The following is a 14,960-nucleotide window of genomic DNA, read 5'->3' as shown; positions in this document are numbered from 1 at the left end:
GCAAAGTTGAGGCCAAACCCAGGTGCTGTTGCAACCCAGCCAGATGTGTGTGTGCCCAGGGCAGCGCTGACATGCCAGCCCCCTGCCGCCTCAGCCCCTTCCTGACTTTAGGCACTGACAAGCATGGGAGGAAGGCTGAGGGGGTGTTGAGGGCAGTTTGGCACTGGCCTGCAGGTGCCCCTCAGCATGAACAGCCTGGGTACCATGAACAGGAAGCAGACGGGCTCCAGGGCAGATGGGGGAGTTCCCCGGTGAAGTCCCACCTTCAAGCCAGGGAAGGCCTGAAGCCTGGGAGCTGTCAGTCCTGCAGTCCGGGAGTGGGAAATTATGGTGCTTTTTGGTGCCCATGAACCGATCAGTACACACTTCCTCCCCTCTGAAGCCCATAAAATCCATGGACTCAGCCAGACTTGAGCACTCAGGCAGACCTGCCTGGGGACAGGAGCTGCCCACTCCAGGGTCTCCTCTCTGCTGAGAGCTGAGCACTTGACTGGATGACCTGCCTGTGTAGAGGAGCTACCCACTCAAGCGTCTCCTCTCTGCTGAGAGCTAAACACTTGTTGGGACACCCTCACTGTGGAGCGCAGCTGACCACTATGGGTTTCCTTTGTGCTATTCTGTCATTCCATAAAGCTCCTGTTCACCTTACTCACCCTCCACTTGTCTGCATACCTCATTCTTCCCGGATGCAGGACAAGAACTCAGGACCCACCAAATGGCAGGGCTGCAAGGGGTATAACACAAGCAGGGCTGAAACACACTCCTTGCTCACCACGTTGTGGGTGACAAGAAAGAGAGAAGGAGAGAAGACACAGCCCTTCAGGGAGCCCAGGCCTCGAAGCTCCCTGAGCCAGGGCTGTGACACCCTCTTTGTGGCTCTGCAGTTCCTGGTGTCTCAAGTTTCTGGGTGCCACCACGTTCCCCACTGCCAGCCTTGGAAGCTGCTTGCAGGGAGCTGGTGCCCATGCCGGCACCTGGAGCTGCCCATCCCGCCACAACCAGTGTGCCTGGCTGTGTGCAGTGGCCAGATCCCATGCTCGCTCACTCACACACTGCTCACCTCTCCACTTGCCCTTGGCGGGCCTGGAATCCAGGTCAGTAGTGTCAGCCAAGTGCAGCCTGCCAGGCCAAGTGGGCCCATTGGGCCCGAACAAAACTCAGGTAAAGGTGCCACTGGCCACAGAGGTTTCTGGGTGGTGAAGCAACACCCTAAGGATCCCATAACATTATCAGCCATTGATGATCATTGCCTTGGTTCATTAATTCATTAGGAGTTGCAGAATGGTCTTGGTCTATCAGTCACTCACTGTCATCACCTAAAAGTGACCAAGGTAGTTATAATTATTGTTGTCATCATCAGCATCATCGTCATCAGCTTGTGTTTGAACACATTTGATGTGTTTCAGTCCATTGCACTTAATATCTTTATTGCTGCTCATGTCTTCCCCAGCCTTCCAGTGGGGCTTACTCTGCATGGGTGACTCCTGTCTTGGTCCATTTCAGGGAGCTTCTTTGCTTTCTGGTGTGATGACATATTCTAGGTGTATATTTTCCATTTTCTACTTCAGACCTAGAATTGGCCATTTTTCCAGGGAATCCTGGTTGTTTTCCTGTGGGAAATGGCCATTAGAAATTACAGTCTGAACATAGAGGTGCTCATTACTACTTTATTTATTTTATTGTTTATTTTTTTTGGATATTCTCATTGGAGAGAGCTAGGATATCTAGGTATGCACACATACACACATTTAAAGACAAACTGTGCCCTGGAGTGCATACTGACAATTCCTATGCAAATTCAAAACTGTAGGGATTTTAACCTCCTTTATCTTACATCTTTATCCTCTTTCAACTATGTTTTCAGAAGAGTTGTATATTTTAAGGCATGTTGACTAAGGAAAAGTGACGTCATTAACCAGCCATGTGAATGACTAGCCTGGTCTTTTAGATCATATTTGATAGGTAGCACAGGCACTGCCTCTAGTATGCCTCCCCATACTAGAGTGCTATAATTACAGTTTAAAAGTGAACTGGCTTGAGACCTAGTTTTGCAGAGGTTTGAACCTTTAAATATATGAAAGAATGTTCGTCAGTGTTGGGCTCCTTAGTTTGATTTGGCCAAGTTAACCCAGTTAACAGTTGGGATATTTGATTTTAAGACCACACAACTTCTAATTTTGCTGGCATTTCTAGTTACTGCGTTTATTATGTATATTCTATATTATTTGGATTAACTTCTAGATGAAATTTAAATACGGGTTTATTAAATAATGTTATTCAGCTATTATGAATATATCACGAAATGAACTATGTCTGAATAACAAAATGAAGCTCCAAATTTCCATAATCAAATTCTTCTTGAATATACCGATAATAATAGGATATAACTTTGGATATCTGTATATTATTTTGGCTGTCTGTATATTCATTAGCCAACTTAACGTGTACTTGTCAATATATATTGCTAGCATATGATGATACAAGTAAGAATTTTTAGTTTTAGTACACTACTCCAAATTGATAAATATTTGGGTTAACTTGGTTGTGGTCTAGAAATCAAAGGTCAACACTATGTTAATTATTAAAATCAAACCTATGGTCTATATAAAGGGTAGACTCTTCTTTGAGATGTTCAGTTAATACAGGATTTAGCTTGCATAAGATATTTCAAACAAAATTACTTCAGGCCCTGTTGATGTTATTAGTGATGTCGGTGGTAAGAATTTCAATCAATATCTTACAAATGGGCATATTTGAAAGTTGGATAATACAGACTATTTTCACTATTGAAGAAATGAAAGTGCCATTTAATCCCCACCTGTATGTCTGAGGAAGGGGGACTGGCTCAGAGCTCCTTGATGCCTGTGCACTCAGAGCAGCTCCAAAATGCCTGAGATTGATTACTTTGCTGCAAGTGTTGCTAACTTCCCAGACCTCAATTTCTTTCAATCATTGCTCTGATTATTGCAAAACTATTTCTGAAAGACTTAATATGTATCTTTTGCTGGTAAATTACTGCTCATTTAGAAGTCCTAGAGTTAGTCCATTGCATAAAGAAGGTTGTAAGTCTAATTTAAATAACTATCAGTAGTTTTTTCTAGCCTGCTTAAATTGAAATACATGCACATTTGAGGATACTCTTGCTTTTATAAAGAGCTGTATTTAACCCGGTCAGATATCTCCTCTCAGGCATCATCATTATGGTTATTTCACTAAGTGGACAAAAGATGGGTCAGTGATTTCTTTAACAACCCAGGACATTCGGTCGCTGTGCTTTGCAAGGAGTCTGAGGTTTTTGTTCCCAACAATTGTGTCCTAGGCTGTCTCTCCCAGTGAACTCTCATATGGTAAAGAACAGTCCAATGCCCATCCTTCATCATTTTTTATGGTCCTTCTGTCACGCTATTAAGAATGTAGATTGCCAGTGCTTGGAGGGGCTGCCTCTTTCTTATTCTGAAAATTGGGCAAAATCTGGCTGACAATTTTGCTGTCTCTACCTGATGTATATTTTCATCATTTTGTTTTGCTAGAATAAAAAAAGTTCCCTATGGGTTTCTAGATGCTCAGTGGTACCCGAGGTTCTGAACACACTGACCTCTCCAGGTGTCACTGTCATGGGGAAAGGACAGCAGGGGCAAAGACTCTCATGCCTGTCTGCACCTGACTTGCAGCAAAGGGATTGGGGCTGGCCATCACTCCCCACACTTCACAGTTTAATTCCAGCCTAGGGAATGGAATCTGGGGACCAAAAGACATGTTAAAATCAATTAATTTAGTCACTCGTTCAATGCCTGAATCATTTTTAATATCACCACCAGTCCTCCCTAGGATGTACAAGGCATGGTTTATATGTTAAAGTTAGAGCAATAAAAACCTGGCAAGGATCCCTGTCTTCATGGGACTTGTATTTTAGTAGAGGAGATAGACAGCAACTATGGTAAGTAAGAGAATTATGCAGCATGTTAAGAAGGGGTCAGTGGCACTCATAAAGGAACAGCTAGGTGGTGCCAAGTGGGAGCATATTTCAGTTTGGAATTTAGGCGTCAGGTTAGGCCTCAGTGAAGTATTTGAGCAGTCCCTGGAAGGAGATGGAGTTAGCTCTGGGGGGTGGGTGGGAAGCATCCTAGGAGGAGGAAGAGGTCTCAAGGAAAAAGGAAGCCTGGGCTGGAAAGAACAGTCAGGAGCCCACATAGTGGGGCTGAGTCAGCCGACACAGTGGTGCGGCCATGGCACAGTGGGACTGGGAGTGCCGGAGGATGGGAGGACTGGGTGTGTGCCTTCTCGGTGGTCATTCTTAGTACCTTAGCCTGTACTCCAAAATCTATAATCAGAAAGTTTCCATATCGAATTTGGTAGCAAAACCTCCCCATTTTTGTAATTCATTTGGTGACCAAACCTGACCTGAATGGATGTGAAGCTATTTAGGGTCTCTGCTTTTTGCTACTTAAAGTCAATATTCCTAGGTTTTGATGCAGAAATATCAAAACCTAGGAATTATGGGGTACTGTCTCAGACTCTCCTTGGGGTGTCAAAGAATATGCAGTGCAGATGCCTTTATGAAACAAAATAAAAAATCTGAATTCTGAACCACATTTTACTGTGAGGATTTCAGATAAGTAAGTACTGGTGACTTTTACTAGCTCCCTATGGCCCAGACATTCACGTCCCATTCCTGTTTTACATGCCTGTCCTTTCCGTGCTGGAAGATGGTTGTCCTCTCCCCCTCGTTCTCAGCCAGCTGTGTTAATGACTAACCTGGTCTCTGGCTCCTCCCCTTCTTCAGTTCCCTAACTGTGGGCCAGAGGATTTATCCACTGTCTAGTCCACAGTCTTCTGAACAAGTCTGCTTCTCTTATGCTCTGCCGAAAGCCTGAGGCTCCAAATGGAATGCTGTGTGCTGGGACAGGGACAAGAGGGACCATCTCTCCAGATACTTCATTAATACAACTGAAAATTGAATTAGGATTTTAGACAAAAACCTGCTCCACGATTGTTATGTATCTTTTAATGATGAACATGATGCTAAATCAGAACTCTATCCACTTAACAAGTTCTGATTTTACAGGGAATCATCAGATGCACATTTATTTTTATTGATGTTTATCTTGTTTTAATTTATTGTTTGGCTTTGTAGATATCTTTTTCCATCCCTTTTTGTTAATTTATGTGTTCATATATTGTCACCTGTACATTTGAGAAGCACATCTATGACTATCAAAGGCAGGAATAAACATGTTGGGAGAAGTCAGGGATGAGGAAATAGCCTTGTGCCAAGGCACCAGAAACAGACATCAGCGTTGGTGCCGACGAGCAGCTGCGACTCTGATCTCTTGCACGTTTCTAGTCCACCTGATCTTCCTGGCAGTTATCCCATCTTGTTCTCCTCGTGTCCACGGAGCTATCGTAGGAGACATTGCCTGGTGCTTTGCCAGTGACTCTGAACACTGTGCTTCCTCATTTCCTCATGCTCCAAGAAATATGGTTCGACACTGGAAGAAGAAAAGTAATACTTTTCCTCACCCATCACAAGGTTTATGGCTGAAATCCCTATAATAAAAGACAGATTAACAAGATAAACATGTAACAATTATTTAATACGGCTGGGTGCGGTGGCTCACACCTGTAATCCCAGCACTTTGGGAGGCCGAGGTGGGCCATTACAAGGTCAGAATTTTGAGACCAGGCTGGCCAATGTGGTGAAACCCTGTGTCTACTATAAATACAAAAATTAGCTGGTTGTGGTGGCAGGTGCCTGTAGTCCCAGCTAATCGGGAGGCTGAGGCAGAAAAATTGCTTGAACCTGGGAGGCGGAGGTTGCAGTGAGCCAAGATCGAGCCGCTGCATTCCAGCCTGGGTGACAGAGCAAGACTCCGTCTCAAAAAAAAAAAAAAAAAAATTATTTAGTACAAGTTTTACATGGCACAGGAGCCTCCAGAAAATGAAGACCCGAAGACTCAGGGAAAACTATGTTTTTATGCACAGTCGCGTGGAAGTGTGATTGAGGGACAACAGGGCAGGATCTGATGGTAATAAGTGTGGTGCACTGAACAAGGCCTGTTTGTTCAGATTCTCTGTGACCTGTGTGACATTCCTGCCCTCCAGATACAGGGCAGGATACCTGCCACATGAAAGCCTTTAGGGGAGGATGGAGGGAGAAGTCGGAGAGTGACCTCTGAGTTTCCTAGCCCATCTCAGGGCAGAAAGGGGCAAGTGGAATTTCAGTTTCTGTGTCCTGCTTTGTGGGGGGACGGGGGGTGGGGGGAGATGGTCAGCGTGACCTTTCTGATGTTGTGGTTTTCTCGGCTTCTTTCAGCTTAAAATATGCGGTATGCCAAGGTGCCATATTTTGGGGTAGCATTTCCTGCACTGCCATCAACACTAACAAAGTGGAGGGTGAGGTCTCTCTCCTCCCTTCTCCCCACCCAGTACTTTGAGGACATCCCCTCATTTCTCCTCCATTAGCCCCAAAGTACATTTGCTGCCTTACGCATGTCTTCTCAGAATGGGGCTGTTAGAGAGCCTGACGTGGCTGTTGCACCTGACACATTCTTTGCTTTAAGAACCAGGGACGGGTCTATGAACGTGTACATGTCAGGATTTCAAAGGAAACTAATAACGTCATTGAAGGCTTGTATCTTTTTCCCTCGTTCATCACATCTTTCTGCATGTTGGGTCATTTGGCCTTTTGTTTCTTTGCCTCTCCCCATCCTTGCCCTGCCTGGTCCTTTCCTCCCCATGCTTCCTCTCCTATTGCCTCACACAGCTTTCCCCACTCCTTCCTGATTTTCTGTCTTCACACTGTCATTCCCCCGCTCTTCTCCAGTGTAGACGGCACTGTTTCTTTCTTCTGTTTTGTTATCCCACTGCCCCTGTGGCTCTTCTCTCTCTTCATGCCGTCCTGGTTTGGCCTCTACTCATTTCGTTCATCTCATGGGGTGCCTCCATGGTTGCTGTCTTCAGGCTGCTATTCTAGCTCATGATTCCAAAGTGAGGTGCTTTTCTTTGGTGACCCAACATGATCTTAAAGACTTGCTTATGCACCTTTGACAAATCAAGATGCGTGACCCCTGGACACCTTCAAAAAGCCACAGGGCTTTGAGTTTATCTGATGATCACCATGTTGGCATCCTATTGCTGCTGTAACAAATTAACTCAAACCTCGTGGCTTCATCATCTTACTGTTTGGCAGGTCAGAAGCCCTAAAATAAGGTGATGGCAGGTTTGGTTCCTCTCAAAAGCTCTGGGAAGAATCTGGTCCTTGCCTTTTCCAGCTTCTAGAGACCTCCCTCATATTTTGTCTTGTGATCCCCTCTTCACACTTCAAAGCCTATCGGCACAACCTCTTCTTCTGTTATCTTTCCTTCGCATTGACCCTTCTGCCTTCCTCATAAATATAACCTTGTGATCACGTTTGGCCAACCCAGATAATCCAGCCTATCTTCCCATCTCTAGATCCTTATTTTAATCAAAAAAAATCTCCTTTTTGCCATGTAAGGTAACATAGTCCCAGATTCTGGGGACTGGGATGTAGACATCTTTGGAGGCCCTTATTCTGCCTACTACAGTCATGATGAGTTGGGGCAGTGTTGCTGACTGACAACACACAGAACCTCTAAAGCATTCTTTTATTTTCCCTGTTAGTCTCCATTGTAAATAGGGATTCTTTGTCTAGGGTTTGGGGTTTAAGTCTGTTAATTTAACAGAACCTCATTTTTCTCTTCTACCCCTGGAACATTTTTTTCCACTGAGGCTGTGATTCCTAGAGTCAGCCAGTATTTCTTGAGTTCTATTTATTGTGCACCTGGGTACACAAAATAAGTAAGATACGACCCTGTACCTTATGGACTGCTAGAGGAGAAAGATGTTACTGCAGTAGAGTACACGTTGTGTTGATTTCATTTTCTAGATATCTTTAGGTTCCATCCCTTTCTCTCTGTCTTCTCTCTTTGTGTCATTTGTTACTATGATTTCTAAAAACAATTTACCCAGTTTCCCTTGACATCAGTTGGGCTCACACCCTATCTCCTGCAGTCCATTACTGTGCACACAGAGGTGTTTGTGTTACCTCTTTGCCTAAGGTCCTTCCATTCCCAGCATCAGAATACACTGAAATCTTCAACATGTCATATTTCTTGTTGGAGTCTGTATTGTGCTTTTCTTTCCAGCCTTTTTACCTGCCATACTGAGAAGCACTTCTGTTCTTGCCATATGGGATAAGTTATACTTCCCTTAGAGTTCCCCTAGAGTTCTCCTATACTATCCTTATAGTTTTTTTATAGTTCTCCTATAGTTTCCCCATAGTTACCCTGTATTTCGCCTATAGTTCTATGCTCTCTCTTGGCTCCTGACTCTGGAGAGCTTCTCTTATTCACTAGACTTTTCCTCTTTATTCCCTGCCTAAGAAACTTCTGTGCATCCCCCAGTCTGGGCTTAAGCAGTGCTTCCTAGAAAGCTTGCACTGACACCATCTCCGGGACTATAGTTTGAATATTTGTCCCCTCCAAAACTCATGTTGAAATATTAATCACCAGTATTAAATCAATATTTAATCTCCAGTGTGATTATTGAGAGGTGGGGCCTTTAAGAGGTGATTGGGTCATCATAGGAGAGCCCTCATGAATGGATTAATACATGTATGGATTAGTGGATTAATGGGTTATCATGGGAGAGGGACCAGTGGCTTTATGAGAAGAGGAGAGACTTGAACTAGCACACTCAGCCCCCTCACCATGGGATGCCCTATGCTGCCTCAAGAATCTGCAGAGTCCTGGCCGGGCACGGTGGTTCACGCCTGTAATCCCAGCACTTTGGGAGACCGAGGCAGGTGGATCACGAGGTCAGAAGATTGAGACCATCCTGGCAAACACGGTGAAACCCCGTCTCTACTAAAAATACAAAAAATAAATAAATAAATAAAATAATTAGCCGGGCGTGGTGGCGGGTGCCTGTAGTCCCACCTACTTGGGAGGCAGAGGCAGGACAATGGCATGAACCTGGGAGGCAGAGCTTGCAGTGAGCGGAGATCGCACCATTGCACTCCAGCCTGGGCAACAGAGTGAGACTCCATCTCAAAAAAAAAAAAAAAACAATATGCAGAGTCCCCACCAGCAAGAAGGCCCTCACCAGATGAGGCCATTTGACGTGGGCTTCTTAGCCTCCATTACTGAAAGAAATAAATTTCTTTATAAATTTTAGTTTCAGATATTCTGTTATAAGCAACAGAAAACAGACTAAGACATCCAGTCAGGTCTTCTCCTCTGTGCTATGGGAGGCAGTTCATTGCTCTGTATTGTAATTATTTCTTTGTCTGTTTTTTTTTTTCTAGCCAGACAATAAACTCAATTAGGTAAATGATGGTTCTTTTAATTTTATGCTCTCTTATATGATATAGTGTGTGCCCCATAAAAGATTGTCACTGAATATTGGTTGAACGAATGCCTGAATCCATGCACATGTGAATGGTTTAATACAAAATGGCCTGCAGATTTGAGTAAGATGTCTGATTTGCTATTCCTGTGTAGATTCTAAGCTAAAATGATTGCTACTTAGCACTTGGTTTCTCCTCCCTATGTACTATTTCTCTTGAAGCTGAATCTGACTTTACATGTGATTAAGTACATGAGTTAAAAATTTTTTAAAGGCTCATTCCTGAGAGTTCATATGACTCACTAGAGTCACACAGGGCTCCTAGTCCGAGGCTGTTTATTTTATAGGGCCCATCTGTGGCATGAAGACAGTGCTACTGTGAGTCATACTCCTCTCAGCATATGCATAAATCCAAAAAGGAGGCTTGAGTGCCCTCAGTACAGCCTTGAATAGTTGTGAGGGGTCAGTAAGTGCAAACTTGAAATTGTTTTTGAATAAACATTCTTTTGATAGATGCTTCTATTTGGAAAAATATTAGGAGATTATTACAAAAAGGATATTATTACAGGATTCATGCCACAAGTAAATAGATAAATAAATAGATAGATAGCCCTAAGGCCTCTTTGTTGTTGTTAATCAACAAATACTTACAGATATGAAATCTGCCTTTATGGCTTAATTTCTTTTCCCTTCAAAAACCAGAGATGTGGTTCTTTTTCAGTTTGGAAACAAGACTAGGGAGTAGTATGTCTAAGATTATCCTTAGGGCTAGAATTTGCTTATTTCCTGGGGTGGGGTGAGAATCAGAGACTGAATATGTATGGAAAACAGAGAGGAACCTTTCTCCTGTTGTATTATTAATGCTAAATTTGGTTTTGTTTCATTTTTTAACTTCTTGATGCTGTCTATGAGAACAAATTTAGGGCATTTAGTGAAAAAAACACATGCAGACGTATGTGGGACTTTATATTCTGACTTACGACATTGTGTGGTATAAACAAGACTGTTTTACAGATAATACTAAAGATAATGTTGATGGAACTGTTCTTCCCCACTCGTGATGTTTCCTTCCAAGTGGCAGGAACTGTACTATTGCAGCACTCCTGTCTGCCTTCTCACTGCCCAAGCTGAAGCTGCCTGGGAGGAAGGGCTGAGCATGCCTAGCCCAGCCCTTTCTTTGGGGAGCTGACTGCCTATGGGAACCCTGTCCCTCCATCCTGTGAGTTTTACAGCAGCACTCAACATATGGGAGGCCTTGTGGTTTTCTAGGGTGGCCTGGGACTGGGTTGGTGAGTCTGTTTATTCTGTGCTTCAGGATTAGCAAGTCCATTGTTCCTGCACTCTTAAGTCATATTCCTCAGTCTCAGGTTTATCAGTAATAAAGGTGGTACTTTGATAGCCGCTCTGCCTTTCTCCTTGAATTCATCACTCAGGTGTTCCAGCGCTCGGGCGGGGCTGCATGGTGGAGTCATTATGCCTGTGTCCTTGCGTATGCCTTGGGTTCTCCCAGCAGCCCTGACAGTGGGTGGTATCATCTCCTCTTTACAGATGAGGAAGTGAGGCTCTATAAAGGTTACCCACTCTGGATGATCACTGTAGGTTTGGCATGCTGGTCAGGCTAACTCCCAAACTTGGGTCCCTTAGGTGATTCGGCCAATGAAAATGTCACAGATAAAAGCTTTTAAAGGACTTTGCATAGTATAAATCACTGGGTAATATATATGAGTTCTATTCCTTTGTAGGCTAGCATTTTCGTAGCTATGAATGTAAACATTTTAATATAGCCTGCAAGTCCCTGAGCACACAGGTGCTTGCCCACCTCCCTAGCTCCACTGGCTGCCTTAACTTCATCCAAAACCTTCACCTCTTTCTCACCATCTTGAGCTTCCTGTAGTGTTTCCTATAACTAGAATGCTCTTCCCCTCCCACCCTTCCCGTTTGCCTGGTTAGCTTCTGTTTACCCTTCAGATCTCAACTCACATGTCACTTCCTCAGACTAGCCTCCCACAGCCACTATATCTGCAGTTTGTGTGCAGTGGGGTTTCTGCTAGCCAGCTCATCTTTCCTAAACCACCCTGGCCATCGTTTGTGATTATGTATCCACTGTAAACCTATACACCCCAAACAACTGCAGGCCCATAAGCCCAGCCACCACTTTTCTTTTGTGTACCATGGTGATCGTGCTGTCTTGACATAGTGATAGCACCTGGTTGGGATGCCAAGAGTGGTTGCTGGGTGAATAATGGACATAGTGCTTGGGCATTATGCTTAGCGTAATAATCATGTATTAGCCTTGAGGTCTTTGTCCATTGTTTTTTACTAATACTTATAAATAACATGTTAAAGATAGCCTCTTTCCTGATTATAAAATATACACACACACACACGTTTCTGCTTTCAGGGCTAGATATTTGTCGATATTCATATTTGTCTGTGGGGGACTGTTGGTGTGAGAAACTTTATATATATATATATGGAGAGAGAGAGAGAGAGAGAGAGAGAAGAGAGAGCGCAAGAGCGAGTGCGCGTGCAAGAGAGAACTAAAATCTCTAACCTGCTTTTGAGGCTTTAAATGTCTAACCTGCTTTTGAAGCCACGAGGTTTGAGGCTTTAAACTATCGGAAGCATAGAATGGATTTCCAAGTGTGCATAACTAAAAGGGTTACTTAGTATATGGGGATAATAAAAGACCAAACTGCCCCAGCTGTGGAACTTTGTTTATGTGGTCCTGGGGATATGGGATGTAGAGAGGAACCTCTCTTGTTACATATGAATGTAATTTAATAGTTACTAGGCACCGAATTCTGTTTGGTTTTTATGTCCAAGAAAAATGTCAAAAGGGTTGAACTATTCTTTTAGTCCTGTTCAATAGGGAGTACTCTAAAACCTAACTTATAGTTGAATGTTATTCTTAATACAGTGTTTATTACTTCATTTATAAAATGAGGTCAGTAATAGGGTAGTGGGTGAGCTACTTTTATTTCCCAGTCAAGCATAAAAATAAGAGAAAGTGCTATAAGACCAAATGTGGATAGTTTGAAAACAAGGTAACAAGTTTTCTGTATTTTTACTCCCCCGTTGCACTAATTAACATAATTAATATTTTGAAGAGGGAAAAACAAAAAATGTCTTCACACTTAATTTTGCATTGCTCAGTCTTTAAAGTGTTGATCATGGCAGAATTTTAGTTTCCTGCTCAGCTATTCTCCTGGTACAACTGCCCATGGGTAATAAGCAACTGCACCAAGGTCTGCATGAAAATAGCATGGGTAATATGCCGCTGGGTGTCTGACTGTTTTGCTCTGACAGCTTATATTGCTTCTTTTTGTCCTCCCCTGATACAGGGCATTGATGTGCGAGATGCTCCTCTGAAGGAAATCAAGGTGACCAGCTCCCGACGCTTCATTGCTTCATTTAATGTTGTGAATACCACCAAACGAGATGCTGGAAAGTACCGCTGCATGATTCGCACTGAAGGAGGTGTTGGAATATCAAACTATGCAGAGTTGGTAGTTAAAGGTATTTAATGTGTTTTTATACCCCAGAATATTCTTCAAAAGTGGATATGTTAGGTGGTTGTTAGTTCATTATCCCTTTAAAGCTCAAACTTACCCTTGTCTGTTTCTGAACAGTGGTTTGATGACAGGCTATTTTGATGGATTGCATTTTAAGTACAAATTTTGCACGTGAACAATATTTTTGAAAAATGTATTTTATCTATGTTGATTTAGTTGCATAAAAAACAATGAATGTGCTCTTGGCAAAGTCTTCTGCCAACTCTATATAAAGAGATTACAACTTATAAATTTTTTTTAAGGAATAAAATTTTTTACTGATAGAAAATCACTTAAAATGCAGATATTCATCAGCCAGTGTGTTTATGATAGCAGAGTGGTTAATAAAATGAAGCAGTGTCAGTATAAAAATGCTCAGTCATATCACACAAGCCATATTGATAATACTGTGTTAACATTCATAATGTTCCAGTTAGGTTCTATTACTATATTTTGCATGACTGAAAAATTGAGTCATTATATTTAAGAAGGTGGGGGATGAGGGAAAATAGAAAGGGGAAATAAGTTTCCTTTAGCTGGTTTAATGGGTTTTTTGTAGGCTGAGGAATTTATAATATTAAGCCACCAAGACCATTTTTGGTCCCAGACAGGGTAATTTGGACTTTGAGGTATTCCATGAGGCATTTTTAGACAACCTGTGGCAAGCCATGGCTGTTTTTCCTAGGAGAACAGAATGAGGCCTGCTTTAAGAAAAGCTTTCCCTGCATTTGTTAAATATGGCATATAAAATTGATCTCTCTAGGTATATAATCCCAGCACTTTGGGAAACTGAGGCCACAAGTTCCAGACCAGCCTGGGCAACATATTGAGACCCCATCTCTACAAAATTTTTTAAAAATAAAAAAAGTTAGCCAGGTGTGGTGGCACTGCCTATACTCCCAACTAGTCAGGAGGCTGAGGTAGGAGGATTACCTGAGCCCAGCAGTTCTAGGCTGCAGTGAGCTATGATTGTGCCCCTGCACTCCAGCCAACCTGGACAGAGTGAGACCCTGTCTCTTAGACAAAAATTGTCTGTTTTTTTATGTGGTATTGCTTTTATCTGCACATTTCTCAGGATAGGCAGCTTTAAAGATTGCTGGATTCAAATCCCAGAACTAGGTATGTGGCTATGGGCCAGTGGCTTGCCCTGTGTGTGCTGCTGTTTCCTTGTGTGTAAGGTAGATATCAGATAATCATGTTATCTACCTTATAGGGCCATGAGGAAGATCAAATGCAAAGTGTATATTATATATAGGACACTTAGAACAGTGTACATAGTGAGCGGCGGGTGCTTGAAAGGCCCTTGGTGGGAAGGGAGAGGAGGACAGGGATAAACCTCTCTCTGGTCCACTCTGTCAGTGGTCTTCACTGGGGAATGGATGTCAGAACTACCTTTCTAACTTTTTAAAAATATAAATACCTGCCCACCTATTGTCTCCTCCCCATCTTGCCACACCCATATTGAGTCAGAATATCCAGGGACACAGCCTCTGTTATAAAACCTCCAATGAGTCAGCCATATGCTCTGTTGTGAGATCACCACTGCCAGTGTTAGTTAGTCACACGTAGCTTATGGGGGACAATGCACCCCAGTGAGGCCACCTCGAGAATTAATCGTCTGCAGCAGTGACTGATGTTCAGCGTAAGGAAGTGCACATTAAGATACCTACTCAGATAATGTATTTGTCGCAGCAGATTCTTAACATGTTTTTATTTGTGATGAGACTTGAACCAGCCTAATATTTAGGTTTAAAGTCTCTAACAAAACTAAGATTCTTCCCTGCTGTACACACCCTACCCTGTTGAAAGTGCTCTGGCAAGTGAGACATCATGATGTACAAAAAGGACACTAGTTTGCCTACAAACTGTTTCGTCATTTTAGAGTTCATCATTATCATCATCATTATTACCACCATTATTTAATTTTCATCTTGGTTCATTTGTTTTTGATTATTTTTCCTTTTCTTTCAGTTGCTATACTGCTTCACTGTGACCTGCCACTACCCATGTTATTGATTAGTGGGATGCAAATCTAGTAGT

At 42.8% G+C, this 14,960-nt stretch overlaps 1 protein-coding gene across 20 annotated transcripts in view; it reads left to right on the top strand.

Moving 5' to 3' along the window:
* The window catches only part of PTPRM (protein tyrosine phosphatase receptor type M), an 840,386-nt gene that overhangs the window by 378,500 nt on the left and 446,926 nt on the right, over nucleotides 1-14,960 (top strand). For 13 of the 20 annotated variants that reach the window (XM_054460379.2, XM_054460383.2, XM_063653925.1 and 10 more), the window contains exon 6: nucleotides 12,711-12,885. In XM_054460379.2, coding sequence (XP_054316354.1) covers nucleotides 12,711-12,885 — 175 coding nt within the window. Of the gene's footprint in view, nucleotides 1-10,452; nucleotides 10,586-12,710; nucleotides 12,886-14,960 lie in introns of those variants that run through there. The other 7 variants (XM_063653926.1, XM_054460387.2, XM_054460389.2 and 4 more) reach the window with 4 other exon arrangements.

This window comes from Pongo pygmaeus, chromosome 17 (genome assembly GCF_028885625.2).
Source record: "Pongo pygmaeus isolate AG05252 chromosome 17, NHGRI_mPonPyg2-v2.0_pri, whole genome shotgun sequence".
NCBI lineage: Eukaryota > Metazoa > Chordata > Mammalia > Primates > Hominidae > Pongo > Pongo pygmaeus.
The sequence above is the reverse complement of the archived record's forward strand: the minus strand, read 5'-3'. Positions and strand labels throughout refer to the sequence as shown.